Below are 14,143 nucleotides of genomic sequence, written 5' to 3' on the forward strand. Positions count from 1 at the left end.
TGGTGGCATCGAAGATAGTACAAAGGGAATGAGCTAGATATGACTCCAGCTCTTAAAACTCCTAGATAGAACAAATATTAAGGCTTGTCCTACCTAAAACCATGAAATGCAATTTGTATGTTGAGTATTGAGATCAATTATTCGTAACAGGTGAATGAAATATTTAAAAACAAGGCAATTGACAAAGACATGTGCATTCAATTTTGTTACATTACGAAAATGGTCTATACAATAGACCGTTTTACAAACATATACAATTGTTATGCATACTTTTTAAACAAAGTTTGTTCTTGACAACCTGAAAGTTTGCCCAAGGCTTGCCCACATAGCAACAATTAATGTTAGCAGACTGGATTCCAAGTATTGTACTTCATTAATTGGTAAGAGGTTTATTGAATAACTTGTCACTAGGTCCCCAGGAAAGAAACATCCATATATTTGAATATGTTTAAGTAAACCGGTATATTACAGGTGAAAAAGTGAAAAGTGTTAATACACAACCGAGGTTAAACAATTATAATCTAGATGAAAACAATTGCAGGACCATCTAACACAATTACATTCAGTCGAGGAAAGTAAAATATGTCTACATATTACTGTGCCTATACAAGCATGAGAAGAATTATTTGATTTTTGGAACAGCATCATTAAAATAAACTTTTTGATAGAAACAGACAGGTAACATAATACTAATTACACCATTACTCATCTAAATCAGCATCATATTGATGAATAAGATCTTTTTGTTAACCTGCCAATTCGCAAACAACGAATATTCCTCCCCCTAAAGTCTTTCGCGAATAACAGACAATTTTGCCCGACGTTCAAGTTGAGTAGTCATAATTGGGAGAAAATTTGCATATTTTCTGACACGCCAATACAATTCTTAACAATACACCTGCTTGTTAAAGCATGGTATATCAATCGTCGAAGAATATCTTGGCGTTAACGACCATGAAAAGCTCGCGGACAATGCAAATACCAAACGCATTAATAGTCCGCCATATATCGCTGTGTGTGGCGTAAGGGTGTGTTGCGCTGTATAACCGTGTGTGAGTGTGTGTGTGTAGACGGCCGCGCCCAATCCCAAAAGAAAGAAGAAGAAACAAAACTTCCACGAACTTATTCGTCGTGGTGTGTATGTGTGTGTGCGGATAGTGGTAGAGCGCACAGTTGCAGTTGGTATTTTAAGTCGACTGCTTGTATTGTTTTTGAAGAAACTTCTTCCATCTTTTATCTGAAATTCTGCTGGTGGAACATTGACTGAATATGGGGAAAGCAATCGAAGATGTAAGTTGATATTTCTTTTTTCAAATATTGAAGTGATATTTTGTTGTGTTGTGGAATTCGGATGGAATTCGGATACACCAAAAATGGTCAGGTCGCATCGACCATCGTTGTACGTTTACTTTAAACCGTCCGTCTATACTTCAGGGGAAGTTAGGCACATGAAATTAATCGCTTACAACCCTACGAATAGGATTTCGGAAAAGTCATCTCATGTGCCAAAAATGCAATTCTTGCGAAAGCAACGGGTGAACTTTACGATAAAAGGGCAACATTTTACTTGTGTCTGTCGCAAAGGGTTTGTTACTTTCAATTTCGAGAACGGTTTAAAGCATTTGTGAAATGAATGAAATGTTAGCCATCTAAATGTTCGGCTTCTGAACTTTCAGTTCCATATTTGGAAAGTAAATGTGTAGAAATTAGGGGTCCTGTATTCATGTTACTTGCACTTTTTGTATAATTTTACAACACGGCGTTCACCGAGTATCAACAATTAATGCGAAAAAGAGGCTGGGAGGTGTGTTTCGTTGGTAATTACAATGTTGTACCATGATGATTATTTTCAATAAACCGTTTTGTTCACTTGTATTTGTAATGTATTATTGAACATGATTTAAAGTTTTTTGTTTTATGAAATCATTTTGGATGGCAAACAATCCACCTTTAAGTCGTAAAGGTAGACTCTAGTGAAAAAAGGGGGATCCGTGTAAAGAATATAGCAGTCGGCAATGTATGTGACCAGCCTTTCATAAATCAAATTCGTGTATGTTTTGTCATTTAAAATTTGTTAATACTTTGAAAGAGTAGGAGATTAACGGAGTAATTATATTCAACTTTATCGTGCTCTCCATTACAAAATGTCCACAACAAATTATATCTCTAGTTGGCCTCATTCATAGGAACTCTTTTTTGTGCTTTAAATCGAAGAAACATTGTGCCCTCTTCGAGTTTGCGACCCACATTACACCTTTCATTGTCAAATATTTCTTCTCAGAGTTTTTTTTTTTGGTGTTGCGCCCCTCCCCTTTCACAAAATTTTGGGTCCGGCCCTACTTAACAATGATTTTAGTGAATCACAAGGATGGGTATTGTTGAATTCCGATATAAATCGCAGACTAGCAGGTACCGGTTTCTTTTCTTTAAATATTCTTTTCATAGAATGAAAAGAAGCGGAATGGGTCAATTTAAAAGCACAATAACCAAAGAACAAGCTGCACTTCTCCACTTATACAGGTCGTGGAAGCTTATTTGAAATAATCATTCGCCACGCTGCTGTAACTTCATATTTCTACACCAGACTAAACGATATGTTTCGACGTTTCACAGTGGTTTTATGATATTGCGCTTTATAGGTTTATGTCTATATTCTTAACACGGTCACGTGACTCCTAAACAAAATTGACGAATAGTTCATGGATGAGGACAATAGTGTTGACGAATGCATTCTGGCAGCTTTCCAATGAAGACATTCGGTTCTTTTTTCTCGTTTTCTGTTTTTGCATCTATAAAATGTTTTTAGCAGACCGTAGGCGAGAACAAAAGACAGCTATATTCAATTGCATTTCATGTCACTTGGACCATGAAACGGATATCGAATGAGCAGTATGATTGATCAGTATGATTGATCTTTCGTGATCTGAAGTTTTTCAACTATCAAAATGTGCATCAATGCACTGCATTTAGTGAACATATAAATTACAATGTACAGTTTTAGGGATAATGTTTATCAACAATAATGCATAGCTTATGAAGAAAGAATTCGAAGTAAATATTGCTGAAGTTCAAACTTCAAGGACCTAAACGTCAAGGAACTGCAAACCATATTTGTCTTAGAATGGAGTCATCGAAATCCGGCAAAGTATGTATTTTAGAGAAGAAGAAAAAGAAAACCCATGCCCAATTCATTAACCCCTTGTCTTGTTTAAGATATCCATTTCCGTTTCATGAAGTATTCGAAGAACCTCATAATTTATTCAGTTTATTATCGCCCTGACTGCGGGTATCTACCGCACTTATTTATCCCAATGTGTTAAGATCCAATATCTTTTATGTTTTGGTTCTTTATCTTTGTGTATATATTTGCAGTGCAAATAATACTTCCGTGTTGGCCAATATTTGCACCTTACACAGTCCGGGGGTGGCGAAATAAAATCTCTTTTCAATAAACTTTCTTGGTATTTTTCCATACAGTGTAAATCCATAGATCGCGTTTCGTGGTAACCGCATCAACATTACTACTCTGAAAATGTCGGAAGCCATCAACCAACAACAAGGCGACACTTGTGTTGTATAATCTTTCTTATCTGTCTAGCACAATCTTTCTTATCTGTCTAGCACAATCGAATACTTGACATAAGTATCGCAAAACAATGACCCTAAATTACATAGACATAGCGGTTTGTATCTAGTATGTACAGAGCTACGACACCTTATTAATCATTGCTTTCGGAGAAACGTTAGAATAACCCTTACAACAGTTAAATCCACACATCTTGAATTCGTGGGACAACGTACGTGGCTGATATTTCATCATCACTTCTATCACTTCAACACTTTCATTTATATTTGCTTTCGTTGAAAACAGTTCTACTGAATAGTACTAGTGAATAACATAACATTTTGTATTAGTTTCATTGAAAATCTTCTTTAAAAATTTCGCGCCAGATTAGAGGAATTCTATTAAATTGGTGGACGGTAAGCGTCAAAAGTCTATTAAAGTCGTTTAATAGTCACACGCACAAAAAAGATCAAATTCTAGAAAACTGCTTTATAGAGCAAAGTATTGTTGCTCTCCCCACCCCTCTTTTTAGGGGGGGGGAGGTTGAGTAAGGGGTTGAACTATTCAACGGAAATTCTTTATACTAGTTCATCATCCTAATAAAAGCGCTACGTAACCATTAAACAAGAAGCAAACAAGATGGACTTTATGAGAGGTAATAAAAGAGGGTATGTCTATAAACAAAATGAAGATCAGGACTTGAAAAGAAGAAAACGACAAAACAGGTTGCTATATATTTCAAAGGCATTCATCGCCCTCTCTACCAGAACAAACAATTATTTTTTTGCGATCTCACGACATTATTTACCGAGCTCCTTTTAACTTAAATGAGTTAGATTTCTTAGAGTATAGTAAGGTAAAGAGATCTATTGTGGAAATTATCAACTTTTTGGTCCGAATTCAGTTAAACCCGACACTGGTTCTAAAACCACTTTAACCTCCAGACTTACTTTACCATTTTTGGACAATAATCATATTAAACCAAGTGTTGAAATTGTAGTAGAATACGGCCATTGGGGTTAACATTTTAGAAGAATTCCTGCTCGATTGGATCTGGGTCTCCTAACTCAGCATGAGAAGCAAGTTTTCAAGACTTTCGCCAAAGAGACGTCCCCTTTGTGTCATTATGGAGATTGTATTTGCCCAAGGCTATGCCATTATGTACTCTATCCTAGCCGTTACGCAATCGTCTTTGTGTCTCCCCCTTTGTTCTGTCAAAATCCCATGGATGTTAATAAGAGCATGACAGAGGGGTAATATAAGGGGAACTAGGGCGAATCATAAAGACGTAGCATCTGAAAGGATTCTCGTAGAATAGCATGACCTAGCAAACAATTCCCAAGTCTTGTTTTGTTTCCACGATGGAACAAATGGGCACCTATTAAATAGCAAATATAGTGTGCATAATAATCAGACTTCCCGGTCTTTTCCCCTAGTTTATCCCAATCCCACTTGGGAATCTCGAGTGGAATTCGGAACATTGGTCCCGGGGGTGTGGGGGAAGCGATGACTGTCCCTCTTTCTTCGACCTCGCCTAGTTTCTTTTGTCATGCAGGCTGGATAATCCATTTGCACTCCGTGGTCATATTGTATTGTATTATTGTATATAACCTTCGTAAAGTTCTTTGAAATTATAATAACTTAACATGGGGATCGCTTGAAGGCGAGAGGGGAAGGGGTCATCCGTGTGGGGGTAACAACATCCGTAGAGATTATTGCATAATAATCATAGGCGGAAAATAGTCACTGTGTTTAAATTAAGTCACGGCAATCCCCCTCCCCATACTGCATCTCTTCTGTCGGCTAATATAATCTTTTGCAGGCAAATTAAATAAAGAAGGAACACGTTATTAGAATATTTTCTTCTCGCTTATTGGTTAAAATTCGCCACGCTAGTCCACAAATTGGGTCGGACAACCCCCAACCCTTGACATAGATCACATGTCCTAAGCACGTCCGTTAACATCAGCTGAAGATAAGAAATTTATATAAAATAGAAAATACAACAAATAAAAAATGAAACAAAACAAAATGGAATCCCATTTCGAAATTACGGATGCAGTTTATTAAATAATTTCTCACATTGGTGGGATAAAAAGCCAAGCCAACTGCCAAGTCACTTCCAGGATGTATTTAAAGCGTATAATCACTTAAAGTGATCAACATGTACTCGACACACATCTTGTGACTCGCCAGTGTTATAAAAAAGACACTTTTCTTACTCGCAAATATTTACCCACAAAATGTGCGATTTTATTTTGGACAAAGTGTAATTTTGTATAAATTTACATTAAATTTATGTGTATGGAACAAAGAGGAATGGCCTATAGTATGTTTGCACGAATTACACCCACATAACATTTAAGAATGTGGTCGGATATGATATGTAAAACCAGAATGAATGTAGAGCCACTGTGCTGTCTTTGTCTAATCTAATCTATGGAAGAAAAAAAAATCCACCCAAAATAAGGAATATCTTAATCGCCACATGAAATTCACAATCGACCAACCATAGTTGAAGCTTGATGCATACAACCAGATAGGTGAGACATCCCTGATACATTCGTGCTAGTTCTTGCTGTACAATTTCCAAGCCTTTTTTCTTCCTCTATGAACGAGAATAACTAATGCTTAGGAGCAAATAACAATACTCCCTTGTAATCATCCTAGAGTTGTTACTCATCCCGTCTAAGGGTCTTTAAAAGCCGCTTAAGTTTCCCATTTGTAGGTGATTGTTCGGAACAGTGGGTAGTATTGTCGGGAGAAAAGGAAACTTTAGAACTCCCCCAATCCTCACCATCCTATAAGCTACAATGCAAGTTTGGAAGCCTTATGAAACCCAGGTCATCACAATATGGTTTAGATGTTCATGATTTTAATTTGCTGTCCTTACAAGCTAAGATATCTCAGCGAGCTAATTAACATAAGATTTATCGACGTGTAGTTGACATACAAGAAATAGGTATACCATAATAGCAAAGGCTTTTGAAAAATCAACTAAGGCAATTTCAGTAGCCTTATGAGCCCATCGAAATGTGTGAACATCACAATGACGTGTTACATTATCTGGGCACAATTTAAACGGGATATACTGTTCTAACGTATAGGCGCAAATTAGAGCCCAAACTTTAAGTCAAACAGTGAACAAAAAAGACAAAAATTCAATGATTACGGCTGGCACAAGGTATTTTTGTCACATGCTCGAATGTTCATTAAGCTCAATTTTGGTTTTATTCACGATAGAAAACATGGTAAATATCCAAATACTTTTGTCACATTTAAACAAAAAAGCGATATAGGCCTATGTAATAATGAGTAAACGAGCATTTATTTATAAGCATACAGTAATTCAATAATAAATACATTTTAAAAATACGGATCGTTGATCAAATTGGTTGGTATAGCAACGTATTCGATTAAGCATGGAATTGCATAATCTAAAGATTTATTGAATTTGATGAAGTACTGTGGATTTTTTTAAATCTGATACAATGAAACCTGTCTACAAAGACCACTCAATGGAGAAAAGAAAAGTGGTCTTTATAGGCAGGTGGTGTTTAAGTACAGGTGCATTTAGGACATGTTTCAATGTGAAACCATTTTCAAGGGAAACAACAAATTTGGTCTTTGTAGACAGGTGGTCACTAAAGCAGGTTTCACTGTACATGTAAATGCAAACTTGACGCTCATGCAGTGCAATCGAGGAATGAATCCTGCCAGGTATATTGAAAACGGCGTATTTTTATTAACCATGCCTCTCATTTTGTAATGTTTTAGGGAGCTGTTGAGGTGTTGGAGGAGAATGAAGGAGATGAGAATGTTGAGAGGGGTAACTGGGGTAGCAAGTTGGACTTCATCCTCTCCTGCGTGGGGTACGCTGTAGGTCTCGGGAATGTCTGGAGGTTCCCCTACCTGGCCTACGAGAACGGAGGAGGTGAGTTTATATCCGGGTTTCTTCCACCCCCTTCTCTCTTTCTCTCTCCCTCTGTCTCTCTGTCTCTCCCCTCTCTGTCTATCTCTGTCTGTATCTGTCTGTATCTGTTTCCCTATCCCCCTCTGTCTCTCTCTCTCTCTCTGTGTGTCTGTCTCTCTGTCTATTTATGTCTTTGTTTAGATGTCTATCTCTTTGTGTCTATCTCGCTATCTGCATCTATATCTGTCTCTCTCTGTCCGTCCGTCTCTCTCTCTCTCTCTCTCCGTCCGTCTCTCTCTCTCCGTCCGTCTCTCTCTGTCTCTCTGTCTCTCTCTCTCTCTCTCTTTCTGTATGTCCGTCTATCTATGTCCCTTTCACCATTTCAGATCGTGATGTTTAAGTCATATATACATTTATATAAATATTCTGTTATACATTGACAAAGGAATCAACCTTGAAATTGCAATAATTGCACATTTTCTATCGTTAAAGATACACAGAAACTTTTCCAAACCATTTATCCTGACACAAGCTCATGCTTTTATATATAGATATATATATATCATATCATATATTTAAATTTGTCGATCAAGGGTGAGGTTCTACTTGTGTCGACCTTAATATAATTATGTAGACTAAATACACTACAGAACTCTGTTTACCAACGGCCTTTGAACAGATTTCATATATATATATATATATAAAATGCCCATATCACTCAATCGTAAAGCTCGTAAATGTTTTGTATTTAGGAGTATGAAGGACAGAATTAGAAGATGTAAAACACGAAATAATACAAACGTTTAATCTCTGCTAGATAGCACAAAAGCAAAGTCATAAAAATGTTCTGTTATCTTTGTAAATAAATTTTTGGAATGACATACATGCCTAATCATGTTTTTATGATTATTAGTTTGATAGACCATTTCGTTTGGAGGACGACTCTGAATAAGAAAACAATTTGCGTAATATATGTCATAGTCTATTTGTTAACATGAGACATTAAAAGGATTTTGACCTAATTTTATGTATGATATTTATTTGGGGGTGGGCAAACTGTGTTTGTATTGTCAACTTTCTACTTCACTGTAGTCATTTTCATATAGACATTGTAAGGTGGGTGTAATATGCCTGCCTCCCAAAACCTATTAGTTATCAGACTATGACAGAAATATATCTAGAAGGCAACCATAAAGCTGGTATTTGAAACAGTGTGGATTTAAGTGCCAATAAAATGAGAGAGACAGGGAGAGATAGAAACAGAGAATGAGAGACAGAGACAGAAAAAGAGAAAGGGGAAAGGGGGGGGGGTTGGCAATTATAAATACACATGTTTTTTAAAGTTTAAAGTTGGTTTATCATCAGAAAAACACTCCAGTAACCTCTCGATAACTCGTGTGTAAAACTTAATTGCTTTCATTCACTTTTTTGTATTCACTTTTGTTTAAATTCAATATGAATAACATGAGTGAAATTACAGAAAATGTCTTAATACTTTAATCCGTCATAATTAAGTAAGCATCAGATATACAATATTACAAAGTACAATACTGTAGGGAATCGAAATTAAAGACGATATATCATTTCTCAACACAGTGTGAATAGAACAAACGGGGATTCGTCACATCTAAGAATAGACCTATTACGAATACATGATCTAAGAAAGGGAAATGGCGGTATCTTTCTTTTCATTAAAAACAAATTCTAGAAGAAATATGGATATGGATAAAATGAGCAAAAGAAAAACCGCTTTTGCACCCCTGTTGATTTTCATCATCTCGTACCTGTTCGGTTCGGTAAAATTATGATTGTTCTTTTTAATGTTAGTATGTTCTTTCTTATACTCATGTTGTTATTTTGTTTATAAGGTAGATGTGATTTGATTTTTGCATAAGTGGGCATTTGATTTCAAGTTGATTTGGCGCCTTACAAATCACATATATTATTATTAGTAATAGCATTATAATTACTATTATTGTTATCATTATCATTATCATTGTTAGTATTATCATTATTATTCTTATCATTATTGTTCTTGTTCTTCGTCATATCAATCGTATTATTATTATCATTATTGTTATTATTATCATTAATGTTCTTGTTCTTCGTCATACTATTATCATTATTATCATTATTGTTCTTGTTCTTCGTCATACTATTATTTGTAATATAATTATCGCCATTTTTTTATGTTCAAGGTGCTTTCCTGGTCCCGTACATCGTGATGTTGGTGTTTGCTGGATTACCCCTCTTCTTCATGGAGGTGTCGTTCGGACAGTACTGCAGTCAGGGACCCATCACGTGCTGGAGGGCCATCCCCATGTTCAGAGGTAAGATATGCTAATAAGAAGAAGGTATTGGGCCGAGAAGGGGAAGGGGCGAGTTCTGGAAAAGATTAAAAAAAATAGTGGACTTTTCCATTCTTGGTATATGCCAGTTTGAAAGTGTCCGTACAATGCCTTACTGAACTAGGGCAGTTTAAACGCACCAACTTTTAATCGATCCTCTATTCATTTTCTATGTCATTACAAAAATACAACATCGCTCTATCACCCGAGTCATGTAACGCCATTTCAGAGACATTCATGCAGCATAATCTACAGATGTAATACATAACCACATTCTCAATAAAACCATTATCAATTCAATTAGATTCAATTCAATTCAGCAAACGAACGCTGTGGTTAAGGACAAAAATAGTTTAATGATAGATATAAACTCGAAAGTAAAAGTAAACTGAGCACGGTAACAATAAAAATAGATATGATGGTCTCATTTCAAATTAATACCAGCACCATCTTTCATAAAAGCTAGACATTGGTTTAATTGTTTCGTGAGGTCTATATGCAGTTAAACACACTAACAGATAGTCATACAGATGGGCTGGCAAAATTAATAAACATTTCGTGCAGTACCTTTTTATTTAATTACTTGACCCTCCGCCCTAAAAAACAACAACTTTGGGGTAGGTAAAAGAAGAGGAGGGTAAACGGTTCACAGCACATTTTGTAAGGCGCCAAAGATGCTGTACAATAAGACAAAAATGTCATAACCACATCTCTTTTTGAATAAATCCATAGATCATATTGAAAAAGAGCCACAAACTTAATCAAAAGAGCGACAAACGTGATAAAAAAGAATCCTATTATGTGGTAGAACCGTAGAAGATTGGTCTGCAAATGGTGTTTACTCATTTCTTTTCTATTGTGACGCGCTCGGTTGGAGGTCACAGCGCTTTGTTCAGCCATGGACCTATAGCTAGTAGGTCCGTGGTTCAGCTATTATATTCACGTACTTTGCATCTGTAGAACTCTCTGTATTGTCTCCAAACAATGCGTGGATTGCATCGCATGACTGGCTTTCACTGCTTCTGTACCTTCCTGTACCTCCAAACGAAAAAAACAAAAACGGAAGGACGAATACATTGAGGACAAGCAAATCCGAAACCATCCTGCTGCTAAAAAGCAAAGATAGGAAAAAACCCATGAGATATCCTTGGAAAAAAACACACCCAACGCCAACGTATGACTTATGATTACATACAGTCATGTACAATCATCATTGCCCTTTGAGATGTAAATGTAAAACTATTGAAGAAAGGAATGAGAGAGAGGGGGCAAGCGAGAATGAAGTTGAGCATTTGTAACAAGGGGAAAATAGGGGATGGCTTTTACAAAGCACAAATGGGCTTTATTAATCATAAAGTTCTTTTAAAATAACTCATTATTGCCCTCATATTCCTCTTGAGTTTAATAAGGAGCGAGTGGGAGGGGCAAAGCGTGACTTAAAAGTCAAAGCCGTGTATTGGTAGAATGGAGGGGGAAAAAGGAAACGTACAATACACTAATCAAAGTATTGTTACAATAGATTCACAATAGGTACAACAGTTCAAGCATCAGTCAAAATAGTTGACAATAAAAAGTTCACTTGTCGCACACTGTCGTTTTCATAATTTCTTGACATCAGCTGATGTTGGAATACTGTGCATACCTAAACTCACAAATGAAACATGTCCCCCGTGAAGTTATCAGTCCCAGGATTGATGGACCTTCATGATTAACGAAGGAACGCATTTGCATATTAACAGTACGATTATTCAAGGAGTTGGTGACGTGACCGCGTTTTGTGTGAACTACTTGGCGGGCTATTACGTGATCAAAATTGGTTTCTAAAGATATTGATCCCACAAAGGCCACAACACAAATCGTCCATTGTACACATTCGCATATTGGCAGACAGTGCGACGCCTGTCAAAACATAGGATAGTTTCTTCAAGATTGTTGTATATACTGCAGTACGCTATCACTTAACATGGGCTTTCAAATAGTTTGTGGTATAGTTTTCAAACCATGTTTGTTGATGACATCTCACGCATTAGTGAGTCGTTTAGGACTACGCCTACTTAATAATATCCCGAGAGTACAATACACTTCATACATGTGTTATCGCATATTTTGTATCATTTAAATCGGGAATTTATTTTGGAACGTATAGCGTCAGAGCACTGCATGATAAACAGAGAGAGGGAAAGAGGGGTTGGTTCCTTAGCTAATTTTTTGTTACCAGACAAGTAAATCAATGTAGAATGAGCTCAACAAACAATTTGCATTCGTACTGTAAAGACAGAATGACATATTTTTAACTGTCAAATTTAATTGAATCATGATATAATTATGATTTAATGAATAGTTCATGAGCCCTTTGTGGGAAGATATTTAGTGCAGCGTATGGATGGGATCAATCATGCTTTCTTTGTAGTTTATCGGACTTGCCTCTAGCAAACTTCCGGTTGCCATCACAACGTTTTTTGCAGGGATGATGCATACACTTTGATTTATTAGTAAACTCTTATTAGAAAAAAAAACATCGTTCAACCGCGTTCATTAGATGGTGCTGTGTCGGGTTCGCCTCTGGAAACTTTCAATTTGCAACAACAAATTTTGTCCCTAGAGTTATGTACAACATTTGAATAGATTAGTAATTAACGAGGATTCAACAATTCATCAAGGACCCCCCCCCCCCCCCCCGTGTTTGTTGTTACGCAGGGTCGCATTCTGTTCGACTTTTATTTCATTTTTTCTGAGAGCTTTTGTGCGGTTTTGGGCGTGTATGCAGACCCTATTCATTCTCTATAGTGAGTTATCTTTTGTCATACATAGCTGCTAACAAGTAATGCGATCAATGCAGTATTCGTTGTTTCGATACCGAGTGGGTGGATGTAGATGCAACAGTCATGGGTTCGAGCCCTGACACCGAACTTTTGCAACAAGGCACGACATTAACAATTAATTTGACATGTTCTCTTGACCCTCGTGTATGAAAATGGATATAAACCGTAGAACCTGATTGAACATTATAAACTATCGAACTGACTCCTAGATCCTCATCATTTAGGAACAGAGTTGAAAATACGTATTGTTAACATTAATTTCGATGAATGACGGAGTCTTTTCATATTTTCACATTGGTTTAAAGGAGAGCACGATCTGCATTATTCATGCTGAAAAGGTTTTTTTTTGTTAAAAACACTTTCAACTAGGTTCCTATCCTCCCCAATCATACGATGTTGGTATAACTATAATGCGATATTGATCAACTTCGCACATCATTATAAACAAGACATTTTATAAACTGAATTATACCAACTTGTTGGAACAGTACTAAATAATATATCCACATCCCTGTGGATTTTGGTGATGCTAACATACAAGAAAGTTATCATTTCGTAATTTAGATATGACCTTATCTTCATCTATGGCAAATATCTTATAATAACACTAACAGGGATTGCAAGCACTTTGATTCACCTCTATTTTCATATTCAACTAGATTTCAACACACTATGTGTTATCTCACGTCATCAATGAAATATTATTCTGTATGTACAGTGTTTTTCCAGTGTCTTAATGAACGTACAGAAGACAACTTTTAACTACATTCGCTTTACGTTGGTTTCATATTCATTTTATGTTCTTGTACATGGATTATGATGTTCCAAAGTCCAAATCGATCCAAGAATTTACAACCAGAGGTCGTAATAGTAGACCCTATATTTTTTACGGAAGAATAGCAGAAATTTGAATAACCTAATATAGTAGGCGTCCTTTCTTCTCGCATTTGGTATTCATGACTTACCATGATACTTTAACAAATATAGATCAAGTTAATCTTATACAACAAACAAAACATGGCCTGTTTAACTCTTATCGTGCCACAGTTTTGTAGTATATAACAGACTTAATAACGAGCGTAGTAAAAAAAAGTTTAGCAAACTATTTGAAAATTCATTACATCAATAGCTCTTGGCTAGTTTTTTTAATGTACATGTAGAGTGGATTGTATAGTGCTCTACTAAACATATTTAAACGTATTGGTGCAATAGTCCATGTAACCTATTTTAATGTTCTTTTATACTGTTGAATCAGATAAATCTATCCGTCTGTTTCTACACCATGAAATTTAAGCCCCGATCCCAATTACCAATTAGCTTCAACTCTACTTGTAATTAAACTCACTGCTCGTGTTTTAGGCTTTTTAAGACATACCCATCCAAAATGTTTTCGGAAGAGGTTGACCAATGAAAAAGAAAATGTCGGGTCGTATTATTAATCAAGATGTCACTTATGGGTAATTTTCCAATTTTCTGCAGGTGTGTTACAAAACGC

At 36.2% G+C, this 14,143-nt stretch overlaps 1 protein-coding gene across 1 annotated transcript in view; it reads left to right on the forward strand.

Moving 5' to 3' along the window:
• The first annotated feature begins 1,090 nt into the window (after nucleotides 1-1,090).
• LOC594544 (sodium-dependent alanine transporter 1) overlaps nucleotides 1,091-14,143 on the forward strand; it is a 28,755-nt gene continuing 15,702 nt past the window's right edge. Inside the window, exons 1-3 of the mRNA XM_793980.5 lie at nucleotides 1,091-1,290; nucleotides 7,343-7,499; nucleotides 9,677-9,808. Of these exons, the coding sequence (XP_799073.3) occupies nucleotides 1,270-1,290; nucleotides 7,343-7,499; nucleotides 9,677-9,808 (310 nt within the window). The 5' untranslated portion in view covers nucleotides 1,091-1,269. The remainder of the gene's footprint in view (nucleotides 1,291-7,342; nucleotides 7,500-9,676; nucleotides 9,809-14,143) is intronic.

This window comes from Strongylocentrotus purpuratus, unplaced genomic scaffold (genome assembly GCF_000002235.5).
Source record: "Strongylocentrotus purpuratus isolate Spur 01 unplaced genomic scaffold, Spur_5.0 spur5_scaffold_4, whole genome shotgun sequence".
NCBI classification, from domain to species: Eukaryota; Metazoa; Echinodermata; class Echinoidea; order Camarodonta; family Strongylocentrotidae; genus Strongylocentrotus; species Strongylocentrotus purpuratus.